Below are 17,791 nucleotides of genomic sequence, written 5' to 3' on the forward strand. Positions count from 1 at the left end.
CCCTTGACCAGGAATCAAACCCAAAACCCTTCAGTCTGAGGGCCGATGCCCTAACTGCTGAGCCAAACCAACCAGGGCCAAACCACTATTCTAAAATCTCCTTTAATACCTCTCATCTGTGTGTCCTCTGAAGTCAGGACTTACCAGCAATAGAGATATGCTGTAAAGAAAATATACTTAAACAGTATTAAAATGTAGTTTTGGGTGGTTGGAGTGCCTGATTTTCCTTTGTGGCCTGGGTGACCTTAAAACAAATGCCTTGTTTGCTATCTCAGCACTGCTGACATTAAATGAAGGCCGAGGAGGTGAACAGCGCTAGGCCTTGGCGGTGTGCCTCTCTGGTCAATGTTTGACTGGCAACCTTGTATGATGTTTTTTTTTTCCAAAGTTAATACTCCACCGGCCTCCATAGTGCAGGACTTGAGGTGGGTGAACATCTCAGAAATCCTTTACTAACTGTTCAGCGGGATGTTAATCATTTCATTTAAAAAAGCAAGAAAAGAGATAGTAGGCTTAGGTTACTCTGGCCACACTGGAATTTGATGTGTCAATGTTTTTATTTCATGGACAGTGCAACTCAATTTCAAAGCAGACCATGCAGTGCCAACCTGTGGGCATTCACTGGAGCTTGGTAGCAGAGCAGGTGGAGACCACCTGCACCTCCGCCTCTGTGTATGGATTCCCCTCTCCCTTCAGGACTGGAGGGAGGAGAGATCTCAGGCCCGGTTCCCACCACAGCTGCCCGAGAGCGTGGCTGCCGTGGGGCCGCAGGGCCCGAAGCCGAGCTGCTGTGCTCTCCGTGCAGGAGCTTCGCTGTGGCGAAGACGGAAGCGTTGCAGAGTCACCTTCCAAACGCAGCACTGGTTACCAGGCTGTCCTTGGGAGTCCAGGGATCCCAGCCATTACCAGGACATCGGTTTTGTTATACTGTCCCCAAAAGTTACTTTGTTCAAAACCCCAAGTTTCAGGGAAGAGGAGTCATCTGTCCATACAATGGATGCAGACAAACTTGTTTTTTGAGTTTGGGAAACCGATTTCCTCCGATGCCTGTGCAGCAGCTGCTGCAGCTTGTCCTTGAAGGAGCTGGTGGTGAGTGTGTAAAGCACTGGGTTCAAGGCGCTGTTCACGGGCAGGAAGAAAACCACGACCCAGGAGGTGACTGTGTCTGGAGAAGGAAACAAAGTGTGGAGAGCAGAGGTTTTCCTTAATGTCTTCATAACACTTTGGAGTCCTTGCCGTTTCTGAGGGGCTACCTCATCCACATGAGTTCTCTCTCACCAGATTGCAATCCCTTTGATGGAAGAGTGTCAGAGCCATAAATGTGAGATTCTACCAATTAACTGTTATGAATGTCATTAACTGCTCTGTAGGTTGTTGTGAGGCTAACTGAGAGGAAATAGGTAAAAATACCTCCTAAACTATACATTCATATATAATGTGTGTTTCTTGCCTTTATAGAAAAATACGAAAGTGAGGAAATACTTTTTAATCAGTAGAACAGTGTTCAGGAAACTGCTGGTCCAGGGTCAGGTTGGACGTTGGTTTTAACCTCAGTCCTGGAGGCCTTACGGCCCTCAGATCCCAGCGGTCCTGTGCAAAGGGAGTCTGGCAATCTGAAGGCCAAACCCAGTGCGTCTCCAGACCTAATGTGTTGCTTTTGTGTGAAACCTCTCAAAGGCTAGTAGACTAGACTGGGGACGATGCCATAGAGTTCTCTGTGAGAGAAACGTGGGGCTAGCTGAGCATCTGTAGTTGAAAAAGCATTTATTGTCCAGCTGGTGTGGCTCAGTGGTTGAGCATGGACCCATGCACCAAGAGGTCGCCGGTTCGATTCCCGGTCAGGGCACATGCCCAGGTTGTGGGCCTGATCCCCAGTGGAGGGCATGCAGGAGGCAGCCAATCGATGTTCCCTCTCATTGACGTTTCTCTCTCTCTCCTTCTCACTTCCTCTCTCTCTAAAATTAATAATAAAAAAAAGCATTTATTTAATAATACTGTGTTAAAATACAGTGCATAGATAAATAAGGCATGGTCCCTACTCCCTACTCATAGATATATTAATAGTAATGCTGACATGAGGCCATTCACATGAGGCTAATGAATGAACTGTGACAAAATGGAATGGCTGTTGCAGCAGTGGGTTGGATGGGAGTGGGTCGGCGCAGGTCTGAACTGGGACAATGGACAAGGGAGCGCTCGCTTTAAACCTTGGAGGATAAGAGCGGTGTTTGGTAGGCTGGAGTCTTACAGGCTGAAAACATAATTCAGGTGGAAGGAACAGCTTCAGCAAAGGCAAGGCATAAAAGAAGTTTTTTTTAAAAGCCCAATAATTCGAATGGGCCTGGATCACAGAATATATGAAGGTGGGTCAGGAGGAAGAAAAGTCTTAATGCTAATCCCAGCACTGAGACTTTATTTCATGAGCAACAAAGGCCAAAGAACATTTAAGTCCGGTTGAATTTGAAATGTTAAGACAACAATGGAGAGGTGTGGGAGGTTCTGGTATACTGAGACTTCATCAAGGTGCATCTGTCACCAGTAAATAGTTAATTAACTCTGCTCTTCACATACAGCTGATTTCCCGAGTAATCTCACATTTTCTTATGGCTTTTGCTCTTGCCATTTAGTCAAGCTTCCCATTAGTCCTGATCTTCACTTCTTCCATGGTTGAGGGACATCTGTGCCCTACTGGGAGACTAAGCTAATGGGCTGAGGGGATTCTGTGGCTGTCATGTGTCTTTTACAGCCAGGCATTTGACAGGGTCCTTCAGACGTTGTGCACAAGCCAGAGGGACATAGTTGTTTCTTGCACAGTTTTCACTCTTTTATAAGTGCTTCAGACAGGTCAACCTCGTGCTCCAAAGTGGTGTCCCAAGATGACAAAGACACAGTTCCTGCCCTGAATAAACTCCCCTTGTAGGTTTGCAAAAGCCTGAAACAGTGAGTTTAACATGATCCCAAAAGTGTTTCAGAGTCGGGCGAAAGCCCTGGGTGGCCCCTAGATGGGTCTGATTTCTAGGTCCCAGAATGAGCTTTGAGTAAAATCCTAACTACTGAGGAGGTGCTCTTCTCTGGTTGAGTGGGAGAGTAAATGGGGAACCTGGCCTCTTGGATGAGGCCCCTTCCACGGAGCACCTAATGCCCTGGAGAGCTCGGTGTGATGACCGTTTGGCCAGGACCATGACATAGACCCACTCTTCTTAATCAGGGACGTGCACCTCAGAACCACGGGGGCCCTTTTCAGACCACCCCTGTAGAGGCCTTAGCCCCGATGGACTAAATTCTGAGGCCTGGGGAGAACCTGGGCATGAATATTTTTATTTCTCATATATACTCTTGGTTAAGAACCATTACCCCCCGCAAGTAGAAGCAAGACCCTATGACTTTGTTTTTCTCTCCTGTTTTTTATTTTGATTATTCTTGTCTAGATTGTACCACTGCCTTCGAATACTGTCTTAGAATACTGAGTATAAAACTCGGAGGGAAGAAATAACCATTTGTGTTAAATTTGCGGGTATTTCTGGAGAATTTGTGGAGAATTGTGAAGCACTGTGTTCTGACCTCATCAAACACAGGGCATCAGAAGGCACTGTGCTCGGGAAGAACAGAAGGCACTGACCTGGTACCTCCACGCGGAGGAGGGAAAGGATTTTGATGACAAACACAGGAATCCAGCAGATGGCATCAGAGCACACGATGATCAAGAAGCGGTTCGCCACAGCCACCTCTCTCCGGAGGCGGCTCCTCACTTCCGAAGTGTGCAAGGCTGTTCTTTGAATGGAGCAGAACATAACACCATAGGAAAAGACCATGATGAGAAACGCCAGCAAGTTCACACCTGCTGGGAAAAGCACAGCTCTTAGCATCTCGAGGGCACCCGTCGGCAGTGAAGAGACTGGTACTGAGGCGCGGGGCAAGGAGCTCTCTCTCCATCAGCTAGTGGTCTCGGCCAACACCCTGACTTCAAGGGCGTGAGCTGGAATAAGCTGATGGAGTCAGGTTTGCCTGATCAGAAAGAGATTTCAAATACATAAGCCTTTAGGAAGAACTCTAGACTTCTGAAATTCAGCTTGGGGTACCACAACGTATATTTTAGTTTTTTAAAGCAGGAAAAAAGCTACTTTTGTCTTTAAGAGCTATTTGCTCTGCAAATTTATGTGTACAAATGCATACAATAATCATATGTACATCTCAAAAAAGAAGTATGATCCCATTCTTTTATAAATATAAATAAGATAACCTAGGAATATCAGGAAGGTAATAGCCTTAGAAACATTAGTCCTCATGTTATTTTGGTATAATATAAAAATAATACATAGAACAAAAGCACCATGTTCTTTATTTGTTTATTTTTCTTCATATTGCTTATAGTAATTTAAACTAAAATTCAATACATTGTAGACTTGTTTTAGGAAACAAGAAAAAAGTTAAAAATTCAGCTGTATGAATGATTCTTTCAAAATTAAATATGCTCAGAAGAAGGGCCATGCAATGCTGACGGCTGGTCACTTTGCTGTTTTCTTGCTACAGTAAGAATCCTGAGTGATCCTCTGATACTCCATGGTAAACACAGCATCTGCATGCATCAAAGTTGTTAAAAAGTGTTCATCTGACTTAGGCTGCATGGAAGACTTGTGATGTCTCAGGGAAAATACTATAAATTCAAAGTGTTCTATTGTTTTTATTCAACACTTTTTATTTTTTACAGAATCTCATTATAAATCCATACAAGAACATTTCTAAGGATTGATTTATCGCAGGCCTCTTGCCGGAAAGTTGAGACTAAAATAAACGACTATTGGAGATGACCCTCCGGTACGAGTTCTGAAAGCTGACTTACAGGAAGCAGCAGGTACATGTTTCGAAGGCTCCACGACAATGTGCGATGCCAATGGCGGGAGACACTGGGTGATGGGCACAGGGAAATTGTCCCATCCCTGCTACTCTTTTTCTCTAAATCTAATTTATTCTAAAAATTAAATTCTAAAATTTTAAATTCTAAAATTAATTTAAAAAATTGTGTGTTCTTATATTCTTTAAGCAGAAAAGGGCTCTAGGACTCCAGAGAGAGAGCGAGCGAGCTATCTCTTTATCTATCCAGACTATATCCCAGGTGCTAACACCCTTTTAGCTGACCCACACCTTAACTATAAACTCTGAACGCCATTCGCCTTCATCTGGGCCTATTCCCTGGCTTTAGGCGTCTCCGTCCTCCGTCTTTTCCTGAACACAGCCTGCGCCTTCACTTCACCAATGCCTCCTGCTCCTGTGGGCCTGTTTGGATCATTTCCACCGGGGAGCCTCCCCTGGGGCCAGGTCTAGGGCTCCTGGAACATGCTGGACTCCTCCTCCATGCATGTCAGCCTCTGACATAAGGATGCGTTTACTCATTTCCATGCTCGTTTCTGGCTGCAGCTCTGTGAGGGACGATCTGTTGTAGCTCCAGGACGCCGAGTGATGTTTGGCCTATAAGTGCTTCATAAATTCATGTGGGCTCAATGAATGTAACGTGATGTAACATAGCACGTGCGTGTGAGCGTATGTGTGATGGAAGCTCTCTGTGAAGTGCACCGATACTGGGCACATCTTACAACATCCTAGGAGGCACATATCCATGAAACATAGCTATAAAACAAGGTAGTGTGTGAGGAGTATTATTAAAAGGGTGCAAGTGTGTTTTATTTTTCAGAGAAAGAAGAGAAGGGATAGGTGGAGAAGAGCTGGGCCCAGTGGCAGGGCCACTTTGTGATGGGCTTTAAGTGACTGATTTAAACGTGACCTTGGTAGCGGCATGGTGTCATTGGCGGGCTCTGAGCAGGGCGCACACAGTCTTTCAGTCCTCAAGGAGCAGGAGCGGAAACAGTGCCACTGACCACGTGAGTGAGAGAGAAGGCCCACGGGACACTAGGGCCATCAGGGCTGATGTAATTCAGGTTCAGGTGGTAGGGTTTTTAAAGGAAGGTGGTAGCAGTGGGTTGAGAGATTGAAAGACACAGAAAGCATATTTTGATGAAAAATACTTGTGAAAAAGAAAGAATAATAGCATTTATTCACCTTTAGGCATGAGAAAAAGATGAGAAGAGGAAACTCCCCTAAAGAGACAACTTGGGAATGGTTTTAATTTTAGGCAACCAAGATACCTATTAGATGATTTTTTAAAAAAAAAAGGTTTTTAGCCTTAAAAGACTAAGCTTCTCTTTCATTTGTAACAGAGAACATATGGTTTTCTTTTCTGAGAAACCTGAAAGGTGAAGTTTCATCAGTTATCCTTACATTAACTCTCAAGCAGCATTGACCAAAGGCAATAAACCTTCCTGGAATTTGCACTCAGATAGTCTCCCATAAGTGAGTTTCCAGAACCTTATTATTGTCATTTAACTCATATCTAGACTGTAAAACAAGATGAGTTCACGAAATGGTGCGAGATTGACCTAGTGACCTGGAATCCCTCCAGCTCGCAATCTGTACATGTGGACATGAAGTCAAAGGTCTAAAGGCCATGAAAACCATCCATAGACATTGACAGGACGTTTTCTTCATATAAAATCTTTATAATAAAAAGTTTAATAAGAAATTCTGTAAATACACAGCAAGAACTGTTTTTAAAATGAACAGAGTCTTGTCTATATTTGTTGACTTTCTCAAATGAATATATAGACCTTTGCTAAAATTTGTGGTATTTTTTTTTTTTATCAAAATAACATTTGTCCAGAAAATGAAAAATATAATTTACCTAGGAAAATTCCAAGAGAATACCCTTTGCTCCCGGTATCTTCGGCTTGATCATAATAAAGTGGGAAGCATACTCCATTTTTTCCATAAAAGTTTCCAAAATAATCCTCATTCCAAAATGGGATCACAGCTATTAAAAATCCCACAATCCAGATGCCAAGGAGGATGGCCGAGGTCTGCCGTTTTCCGGGACGAATGTTACTGAAGGGAAAGACAATGACCAGGAACTTCTCCAGCGTCAAGTATGTGAGCAGCAGGACAGAGGCTTCCGTGGACAGCATGGCCAGGGCGCCCATGAGGCGGCACTGCACGCTGCCCGTCCACACCAGCGCGTACTTCTGGTACTGCCCGCGGTACTTCAGGTCGGAAAAGCCAACGAGAAACAAATACACACCCATCAGGCAGTCCGCACCTGTTCAGGAATGGACACAGGTAGGTGGTAGTTCCCAGAATTCCTGTTTCAGTTTCCTGATTAGGTCTCCTTCCTTCATCCTCTGTTGAATGAACTAATAGAAACACCTACAACAGTACCTAGAAGCCAATGCACTTCAAAAGGTATACTATTTCTAAGTACCATGCTACATCTTAGTTTTATAACTTAAAAAAAAAAATTGGCGGGGGAAAATGAGGGGACTAGTTTGTAAATAATAAACAAGTATTACATGGTTAATAAAAAGAATCATTTTCTGGGCTTGAGTAACATGGGTGTTACTGTATTTGAGGGTTAAACAAAGTTTAGTTTATAACCCACAATCTGTCCTCCAGAATTCATTCCTTGACTCTTGAGCTCCCTGTTACCCCATTTCTAAGACATAACCCCCAGGAGTGGGTACTAGTTTCCTGAAAACTCATACAATCTAGAACAGAGTAGCCAAAGATAATAGCACCGTATTTTAAAAAAATTGCGCAACAAATATAATTTAAATGCCATTGGTTGAAGGCCAGTATCTACCTAGTTTACAGCTCACAGAAGATATCCCAGACTTATGTAGGATTAGGAAACATACTTACAGCAAAGGATTTTGATGGACATGGCGTGAGTCGTGTTTTCTGCTTTAATGAAAGATCTCATGCCAATGACAAAAAGGTTTCCAGAGCAGGTTATGAAAGCTATAACCCAGACAAATATTCTGAGGATATTGTTAGCCAAGAGGTCCTCAAGTGAAGAAATGCCGTCAGTCAGGGGCACACATATTCGGACATGGGGAGCATAGGAGCAGTATCGAAAGTTTTTGAAATAACTAAAGTCAAAGGGAAAAACAGAGTCACTTTACAGCAATGACACAGAAACCACAGCTGCGATCCCAGTAGGGCTGCAGCTCTGTTAGGTACGCAGCCTCACTAGGTCTCTCTGTTTTGTTTAATAAAGATTATGTAATTTAAGTGTTCTTCATGAAATAGACGTTAATCTACTCAGGATGCTTTTAAAACACAAATCTAGCACATCTGGTGTGGCTCAGTGGATTGAGCACCATCCCATGGACTGAGAGGTCCCGGTTTGATTCCCAGTCAGGGCACATGCCCGAGTTGCAGGCTCAATCCCCAGTAGGGAGCATGCAGGAGGCAGCTGATAGATATTTTTCTCTCACATTGATTTTCTATCTCTCTCTAAAAAATCAATAAAAACATATTAAAAGAAAATGAACCTAAAAAACATAGAAATCCATGACTTGTCTGAGGTGAATCAGAGGAAGACGTGAGAATGTGACTTCTCTGTCACATTGGATTATTCTCTAGGGTGTTATAAAAAGTAGATTGTCATTGTTAAGTTGATCTTGACAAATTGTCAGGGGCTTGGGTTTGGGGTGCAAAGGACCTATGGTAGCTCACTACGAACATTCCTGTTTTGTACTTAGTTTTAAGTATACTCACTTAAACTAGCTTCTTATCCCTGGCAGAAAGGGAGGGTCTCTGAGACTAGGAAAACTCATTGTCACTGGAGCTAGGAGAAAAAGCAGCTGCCTGAAACACAGATTTATTCCCAGGGACTAGAAAAACTTAGTTTCTAGAGGAAAACCAGTTTGTTTGTGATCAATCTGTTTATGACCCAGGTGTGTGGAATGGTCAAGCGTCTGAACTGAGGAGGTCACGTGCCTTTTGCCCTTCCCCAAACCTGTATGCTTAGGGTTTTCTCCCATTGAACTCATTCTAGTTTTGTATTCTTGTAACCACCTGTTTTAGTTCATCTCTTTTCTTCCAAATATTTTTATTTTCCTCCATCCAGTTGGTAAACCAGCAAATTAAACAAAGCTTGATTTTCCCACAGCTTCAAGGCCACCATGATGGGACCCCTGGCCACCAGATGCTCCTTCCTCCTGGGCTTCCTGCCTCACTCCACCCAGACACACTGGCCCCTTCTAACCCTCAGATAAGCCAGCTCACCCTCCTCTCAGTATGATGCCTTTGCTTTTCCCTCTGCCTGGAAGATTCTTTCCTCTTCCCTTGGATATTCAGGGCTGCCCCCTCCCTCTGTCAATGTCCACTAGAATGTCAGGTCATCTGACTTCTCTGTGGCCCACTCTCATTTTTCCTCTATCCCTTCATTCTGCTGTACTTGTTTTCAGAGCATTTACTGACTTGTTTGTTCAGAGCATTTGTTTGTTTATATATTTGCTTTCTGGCTCTGAAGTCTCCATGGGGCAGATACTTGTGTTACCTGGCCATCCTGCAGATCTAGAACAGTGCCTGGCACAGGGGAAGTACTCAGGGAACACTTCTTAGATGAGCTAATGAATGACGTGTGAGTTAGTGCTGGGGTGCAGGTAGAAAAGTGGGAGGCAGTCCCTGCCCCCTAGCAGCTGACAGTCTAGCTTCCCCATATCATCTACCCAATGGAAGGCACTTGACGTAACTGTCCTGTTTTCCCTTCCTTCCCTGGAGTCCCTGGCATGCACGTGACCTCTTGGTCTTTCAGGAATTATGAGCAGTGTCTTCGGGTAGAGCCAGCTAGGGTCTCCCAGTGGTCCAGCCTCACCTCCCACTGTGACTGTTGGTGGGTAGAAGGGATGGTTTACGGGGTGAAAGTGTTTCAATAAGTGTGGACAAGGAAGATAAAAGGAGAATCAGGCCACTTTGTAGGGACCTACGTGGACACATGTTCTGTTAGTTGTTGAGTCCTCTTGACCTCAACCTAAGGTTCTCTTTCTGGTTCTAAAATGGTTGAATCTCTCTGTGCTAAGACCTCGCACTCGGCCTGTAACAAGGAAGTGAGAGCCTCCTTAAACCCTTATCTACTGGTGGCCCGTAAAGAAACTGTGGAAACCAGGTGGGTGTGCACCGAACACGTGTCCTTGAGTAACCACAACTATGGCACAGACAGATGGAATGTTTCCCAAAACAGCACCTTCACACCCACCATTTCAGCCACTTGCTGCACCCAACTTGTAAGCTTACTTCGAATTCTCCCTATTGTTGTGAATAATAATGGTTAATTTTTAAAATCATGAACACAGAGGTTACACATTTGATAAAGAAATGATCATGTCATAAACACACATATATTAACACAACTTACACAGTGCACTTTAGTGAAAAATATTTAAGTGATTTACCAAAAACTACTATAAAGATGAATTACCTCCATTGTGAAGTGCACTTAGTAACAGTAACAACACCTGGAATTTATGTAAGCACCTTTCTTCCTAAGGGCTCAACTCCTAGAGCAGCCGACTGCTCACTCATGAGAGGTGAATTAATGTTCCCAGGTCTCCTGAGTGCCATTGAGCCAGTGACTTCATCTTGTATAATGTGTGGCACTCTGGGACCCTGATTTCTTATTGGGCCTCAATTGGATAAACAGCATGTTTCCAGAGAGACGTGTCATTCATGTCGGCACATCATAATATTGACTTCTATTTGAACAGGGACCAAAGGTGACAAAATTAAAAAGTTCTCAATAAAAAGACTTTTGTTGCACAAAAACACATTCAGTGACACATGAGACAGTTTGCACTAGAACATCTGTGACATCCCACCATGCGGTCTTCTCCATTCTTTCGTACATACATACATGTGAGAAAGATTCCTCATGGGCTGAAACATGCGTGTGTTTATATTTGGAATCTCTATCCTTTCCAGGTCTCTGGAAAACAGGCACAACAGGTTGTGGGTGTTAGGGTTTCACATTTTACTAATTGCATTCTTTGTGCTTTCTAAATATCACCTTTCAAAACCCTCTGTCACCGGTTCAGAGTAGGATGAGCATTTCACAGTAAGTCATCTTAGAAAACTGCCCTCTTTCTTTATGCCTCTTGTATGTAGGAGCTCATTTTGTCACTTCATATGCAGAATTACATTCTAATACAACACAATCATTTATTTCTTTGGTTTAAAAACAGCAGTGGTGCCCAGCCGGTGTGGCTCAGTGGACTGAGCACTGTTCCATGGGCTGAGAGGTCCCGTTCGATTCCCAGTCAGGGCACATGCCCTGGTTGTGGGCTCCATGCCCAGTAGGGGGCGTGCAGGAGGCAGCTGATCTATGTTTTTCTTTCCCTTCCTCTATCTCTAAATATTCAATAGAAACACATTTTTAAAAATGGCAGTGGTGACTTGCGTGGTTAGGACATGGGCTTGACAGCTCCATTTTAGAAACCATGGCCTGTGCGTTGGAACATTTCTGACAGGGGCTGCAGTGTCCAGCCAGAGGACATCACTAAGTGCATTTGTGAGGATCTGGATTCAAATACAGTTTTCTTTTTTTTTTTTTTTTTCTGGCCTATGTGTCTTTATGGGGGAGTCAGGGAAGCAGTTAGAAGAGCTCCATTTCTGGACCACTGTTTCCTAAGACAACAGTGGGAAGCATGATCCTTTAAGTTTTCTGTCCCCAGAAGATGTCCTCAGAGGGCTCCAGTGATAACCTCCTGCTCCTCATTTATTCAGATGCTTCTTCAAATATGGATTCTTTGAAGACCTCGTTGGGATGGCACGGATTAAGGGAGTATGCCTGTTCTCAGGAGCCACAGATGGAGAGAGGACAAGCAAAATGATAGAAACCTTTCACTTTTAAGGTTTACTGTGAAAGGTGTTGGATTCTCACTCCATTCCTTTTGGACAAATCAGAATAAGGATTTCTTGACATGGTCCTGAGTTTCCTTCACCCACTGTGTCTTTCACAGAGGAAGCACCTCGCCCTTCGGTCATCAGAGGCCCTGAGTCCTCACAGCCCCTCCTGCAGGGCATGCTGAGTCCTTCTACAGCATTTCCCTCTTATTTCCTTGGCTCTCCAGCTTTCTCCTGGACTTATCACAGTTTTAATTTTGCATGGATAGTGTGATTATTTGAATAATAAACTATAGTTTCCAAAAGAGCAGAAACCATTATATCCCGAGTGCTAAAGACAGCAAGTACTAGAAACAAGTTGGTGGCTAGTAAATGTGAAATAAAAATGGAAAGGAAGCTTTAGGGGATGAAAAAGAAGAAGAAGAAATGAGGCAATAAAGAAAGAAAAGAAATGTAGAAAGAAAAGTTCGAAGTAAATAGTTACAACCTTGACTTTTCAGAAAGACGCTACCTGGTAACTCGATATTTTGCCTTTCAGAATTCCATTTGTGGTGAGTGAAGGAAGAGTCTGTTTGTGCACATTCTGTCTGTTCTTATATTTAAAAACCATGTATTATGTATATTTGATTTTTAATATTCTAGCTTCTTGAGAGCAACAACCAGTCCTTTACATCAGTGGATGCTCGCTAACACCATGGAGGGAGAACCTTCACCTTACATTCATTTCCAATAGAAAACGATTGAGCATGAATGAAAAGTGACATTCAGTCTTGGTCTTTGGGGTTGAATGAAGAAAGGCTTTAGCTGAGCCTGGGTAACACGGCGCACGATCATGTACAACAAAAGGTGATGCCAGGGGTCTTGACACCATTTACCACCTAATACATTTGAAGTTTTAAAATACTAAACAAAATGAATTGTCTGAATATTCAGCTTTGTGGCATATTTGTTTCCTGCACTGACTGAACCATAAAAGCTCTGTGGACTGACAGCAAGTTGGCTGCTGCAGGGAAGGGAAAAGGGAAGAAGCGGCAAGTCTTCCATAATCTGCTCTTCTCCAAAGGTTGAATAACAAAACAACTGCAAATTTAATTCTCTATAAACACTGTAGGATGAGGTTTCCCATATGAATCAGCTGTATTTCTAAGTGAAGTGCGCCCACTAAAATAATCATCAACATAGTTCACTTACAGAGACTGAAGTTGTTGCAGGCCTTCGAACTGGTTCTTGTGGAGATGCAAGAGAGGGTTTGACGACAGGTTCCTTTGTTCCATCAGAGGGAAGAAGGAAGGAAGGGACAGGATGTTATCATTTTGGATGCTTAAGATGCTGCCACTTAAAGCTGATGGCCGTGGTAAGAACTTACAGTTTTTGCAGAAGCTTCAGGTCTTTGAAAATGTGGGCGGGTAGCTCTGTTATCATATTGCCAGACAGGTCCCTGTTGGTGACAGTAAAAATCCAAAGCAATTACATTGGAAATAAATGAAAGAGTTATTACTCCTCTCAATTGTCATCATCGCACTTGATGTAACAGAGAATATGATTCAGTTTAAGCAACTTGATAGATAACTTGTTATACAACCAGGTCATGTGAGTCGGCCAAATGGATAGGTTTTCCGTCACTTTCAGACATGTGACATTTGGCTCAACCAGTTCTGTCTGGAATTTCTTCTCAGTCCCTTTCCAACACATTCCCACCCTGGCTTCAGTATCTAGTTTGATTAGTTTCCTGTTTTAGGTACTCTTTGTGCGTCTACAGTTCACTGTTTTGTAATCCTACTTGGTTCATATATGTGACATCATGTTTATTCAACTCTAAGCTTTCTGAGGTCAAGATCTATGCCTTCTATTTATTATACATTCCAACTAAGACAGCATTGTTGTGTGCACTGTATCTGTCAGGATAACCTTGAATGGGTAAGGTCACACATTTTCATCTATTTTTATATGGTAGTATTTTTTATGAGAAACTGAGACTTTAAAACTAAATATAAAGGACTGTCTGATCCAGAAAGAATCATAGGGAAGTGTTTCTGCAGAATGAGGAAAGAGGTTTGCTTTGATCAGAAGGAATCAGAATTTTCTTGTTTGTTAATCCACACCTGAGGATATTTTTTCCATTGATTTTTAGACAGAATGGAAGAGAGGAAGGGAGGGGGAGAGAGAGAGAAAAATAGAGAGAGGGAGAGGAAGAAACATTGATGTGAGAGAGACACATGGATTGGTTGCCTCTGCACATGTCCCAACCCAAGCCGGGGATCAAACCTGCAACCCAGGTGCATACCGTTGATGGGAAATCAAACCTGTGATGCTTTGGTGCACTGGCCATTTTTCTACCACTGAGCCACACTAGCCAGGGTGGAATCAGGAATTCTTAAGAGTTCAAAATATTGTTCTGAGCCAGAGAAGATGTTAAACCAAAACACGTGAAACTGCCTAAAAATCCAACAAAAAATCTTACCTACTTTTGATGCTCTGGAACTGCTGGTGGATGTGGGAGAACTACAAATACCTAAGACTTAGCTCTTTCTCTAAAGAAGCTTAAAATGAGAGCAAGCAGCTTGATTATAAACAAGGAAAGAGTGAAACAAGTGCTGTTACAGAAGTACAGATAAGAAACAGAAGAAGGAGTCCTTGAACTTGGCCTGGGAAATTAGAAAGTGTCTGAACAAAGCTGGATGATTGTCATAAGTGGACAAAAGGAGAGCAGCTTTTCAGTGGAGGGTTAACTGGAACAGGATCAGAGAAAAAGATGCTCTGAAGTCAATCCGTCAGGAGTCAGCAAGTAGTCCAATGTGGTGGAGGAGAGGAAGTCCTGGAGGGGAGGGGAGGCCTGGAAAAGCTCACACAGACAAAATGGAAGGGCCATGAATACTTTCCAAGGCAGCATTTTCTAGAGACAAACCCAGGCATCAGATTGAGGAGGATGCTCATACATTCCTAGTGCCTGTCGGGAACAATCACATGGGCAGTCCGGGGGCTACGGGAGGAAGAGCCGTGCATTTAAAGCCAGAGCTTTGGTTCTTTTGAACATTAACGTTTGAGAATGATGTCCAGGACTTTGCTAAACAGCATGAAACAAGGAGGGAGAATATTAAGCAGGATAGTGGCATCATATGCTATAGGTTATGGGATGATATGAGTCTGTTAGAAGCATGAAAGTTAGACTGAGAAGCCAGAGTCAGAGAAGGGAACCTAGCAGAAGGCTCTGACCCCGGACCAGATGATGAGGGTTCAAGGAAGGGCACTGGCAGGGCTTAGGGTCTGGAGGACATGAGGTGTCCAGGGAGTTACAGGGAAAGGGAGCAGGCTTGAGCCTGGCTGCCAGGAATGATGCTGGTGCCACTAAGAGGGTGAGTCTAGGGGAAGACACTGGCCGTGGGGTAAGGCTTGTTTATTTTAGGAGATTGCTCTGAAGGCTGTTGTGGTGTCCAAGTGTGGAGGTCCTGCCTGCTGGGATTCTGCCCCGGACTCTAGCTGGGAGGAGCACACTGGGGTCACAGCAGAAGGAAAGCCCGGGTATACCCGGGTCGGGAAGCCTGAGAGTGGAGCAAGACGGCTATGATCTTGAACACCTAGAAAAAGAAAGGGCAGCCTTCTGGGGGGAAAGGACTTCAGTGGCCTCACAGACACGTGCTTATCCCTCTCCCAGTGGGCTTGGCATGGGGAAGGCACAGTAAAATGAGCTAACCATTTTGTAAACACAGGAAATAGATGCCTTATTCACGTGAAATCTAGTAACTCCTGAATTTCTTTGTTCTTACTGATGCAATGTGGATTGAAACAGATTATTCCTGGTGGTCTTAAAGAAGCAAGCTAGTGTCTGTTAATTGAGTTCTTTTATTGGGGTGAGGGGAGGCTCTGCCTAAGTATAGGATAAGAGGAAGATTAGAAAATTTTTCAAAATGTGGACTCCATACCAGTTTCTTGAATTTGTATGTAAAGGCCACCCCATTTGCCCTGAGCTCCCCCACCTCACCAACCCGTAACCCAGGTCTGCGCCCATCACCTAAGATCTGACCAGAATGCCCCTTGGAGAAAGGAGCGAGCTCTTCTGAGTGAGCTGCCCTTAAGTTTTTGCCATAAAATGATGATACTCTTAGTTCCACTGCAGTGCCTTGCACACACTAGGCACTTAATAAATATTTTTGGATTTGGCTTATGATACTCATGAAATACATTGAAGTATCTTAATCATTTATGACTTATTTGTCAAATTATTCTCTTTTTTCATTTTTAGAGAGAAAGGAAGGTTGAGAGATAGAAAGAGAAATATTCATCAGTTGCCTCCCGTGTGAGTCCCCATCGAGGACCGAACCCTCAAACCAGGTACGTGCCCTGTTGGCAACTGATCCCGTCTCATTTCAGTGCACAGAGCTATGCTCCAACCAACTGAGCCACACTGGCCAGGGCTTTCAAATGACTCTTACTGAGTTATTTTCCCCAGTCATTTCAGGATGTCAAAAAAGGTACAATGAATGGGTGAGAGGTTAATTAAGAAATTAATGTCCACCCAGCCGGTGTGGCTCAGTGAATGCACATTGACCCATGAACCAAGAGGTTGCTGGTTTGATTCCCCATTAGGGCACATGCCCAGGTTGTGGGCCCATCCCTAGTGGGGGGCATGCAGGAGGCAGCCAATTGATGTTCTCTCTCATTAATGTTTCCATCTCTCTCTCCCTCTGAAATCAATAAAGAAAAATAATTTTTTTTAAAGAAAAGAACTAATGTCTGTTTAGACCTTAAATCACAGGGAGGAGCTCTCTGCCCTAATTGCCACTATTTGTCATATAACATAATTTTAACTTCCTCCAATGCACCAATGCACAACTAACCAGGTGACAATGAATTAATAGCAAGCAGATGCTTTTTCAAAGGCTTAGATCTACAAAACATATATTTGAACAGAAAAAGGTCCATAAGCTCTCTAAATATTTTTCAATGAACCTAAACCTCATTCCTGACTTCAGTGTTTGCTTCCTCAGCTCTAGAAGTTATCATTTCTCAAGAAATGACAGGCATCTTTGTTCCTTTGTTTGGTTGTAGTTAATGTTATTTCATTCAGTCAGTTACCATTCTGCAAGCATTTACTGAGAATTAATCATGCTTTAGCCATTGGAGATAATGATCCCTGGGTTTAGGAACTATAAAAATTTGTTTCTTCCCAAGCACACATATACATAAAATCACCCAAAGAAATCAGGCAGGGAAATTAGAGTGGGCGAAATCCATATTAGGCTCACTGTCTAATTTTAATTTGCATTCGACTTCAGGGTAATGCTGGTCTTCTCAATGGAATTTGAGTCTCCAGCAGTCTACAGAAATTTGATTGCTACTAGTGGAAAAGCAGTCTCACTAGTCAGTTAGATTACCATCTTGGAAGAAGCAATCATATTTTCCTAGTAGACAACGCTACTTACAGTTCTCCTAAATTTTTTAATGAAGAAAATGTCTTCTCTGGAACAAAATCAATTTGATTTCTAGGCAGAAACCTGTAAGACATGGTGAGAGTCAGCACTGTTGGGTTGTGTCTGCCGCAGTAACCCGTTCTCTCTGGGACAGGCCATGGATGCAGGTGGGGTTCCCTAAGCCTCTGTGGAAGTCTCGCAGTGAGGTGGACTCTGGTGTGGAAGTAGGGCTGGGCTTTCTCACTGAGACTGTCCACACGTCCTCTCTAGGAAATGCTCTCATAGTAGTTTGAGGTGTTTAGTGTGATCTATAAAACTGCACTTTGTTTGGATTTTCATGATTATAGAATGGGCTTCTTCCCAAATACACATGCATAATATCAGATTTGGACCCTGTAATCATTCTCCCGAAGGCTTGGAGAGGACCCTCGTCTAAGACATGTTCCTTAGGAGAAGGCCAGAAAGAAGAAAGCTTGTAACAATCTCGCAGTAGTTTCTGGGGCCACAACCACATTTTAAATGTGGTGGGTCAGAGTGGTTTTATATTCACTTTGTCTGTAAATGGACTCCTCTAAGGGAAAGGGCAGAAAGTGGGGGTCAGCCGCCACCTGCTTTCCCGAGGTGCTGCATGGGCGATAATGAGTATGAAAGTG

General features: G+C 43.4%; 1 protein-coding gene across 1 annotated transcript in view; it reads right to left on the reverse strand.

Moving 5' to 3' along the window:
* Nucleotides 1-902: 902 nt before the first annotated feature.
* Nucleotides 903-17,791, reverse strand: part of RXFP2 (relaxin family peptide receptor 2) — a 43,828-nt gene continuing 26,939 nt past the window's right edge. Inside the window, exons 10-17 of the mRNA XM_036251560.1 lie at nucleotides 17,151-17,222; nucleotides 13,097-13,168; nucleotides 12,922-12,993; nucleotides 10,742-10,813; nucleotides 7,744-7,973; nucleotides 6,734-7,144; nucleotides 3,620-3,838; nucleotides 903-1,165 (exon numbers count right to left, since the gene is read on the reverse strand). Coding sequence (XP_036107453.1) covers nucleotides 903-1,165; nucleotides 3,620-3,838; nucleotides 6,734-7,144; nucleotides 7,744-7,973; nucleotides 10,742-10,813; nucleotides 12,922-12,993; nucleotides 13,097-13,168; nucleotides 17,151-17,222 — 1,411 coding nt within the window. The remainder of the gene's footprint in view (nucleotides 1,166-3,619; nucleotides 3,839-6,733; nucleotides 7,145-7,743; nucleotides 7,974-10,741; nucleotides 10,814-12,921; nucleotides 12,994-13,096; nucleotides 13,169-17,150; nucleotides 17,223-17,791) is intronic.

Source organism: Molossus molossus, unplaced genomic scaffold, assembly GCF_014108415.1.
Source record: "Molossus molossus isolate mMolMol1 unplaced genomic scaffold, mMolMol1.p scaffold_m16_p_10, whole genome shotgun sequence".
Classification (NCBI taxonomy): Eukaryota; Metazoa; Chordata; class Mammalia; order Chiroptera; family Molossidae; genus Molossus; species Molossus molossus.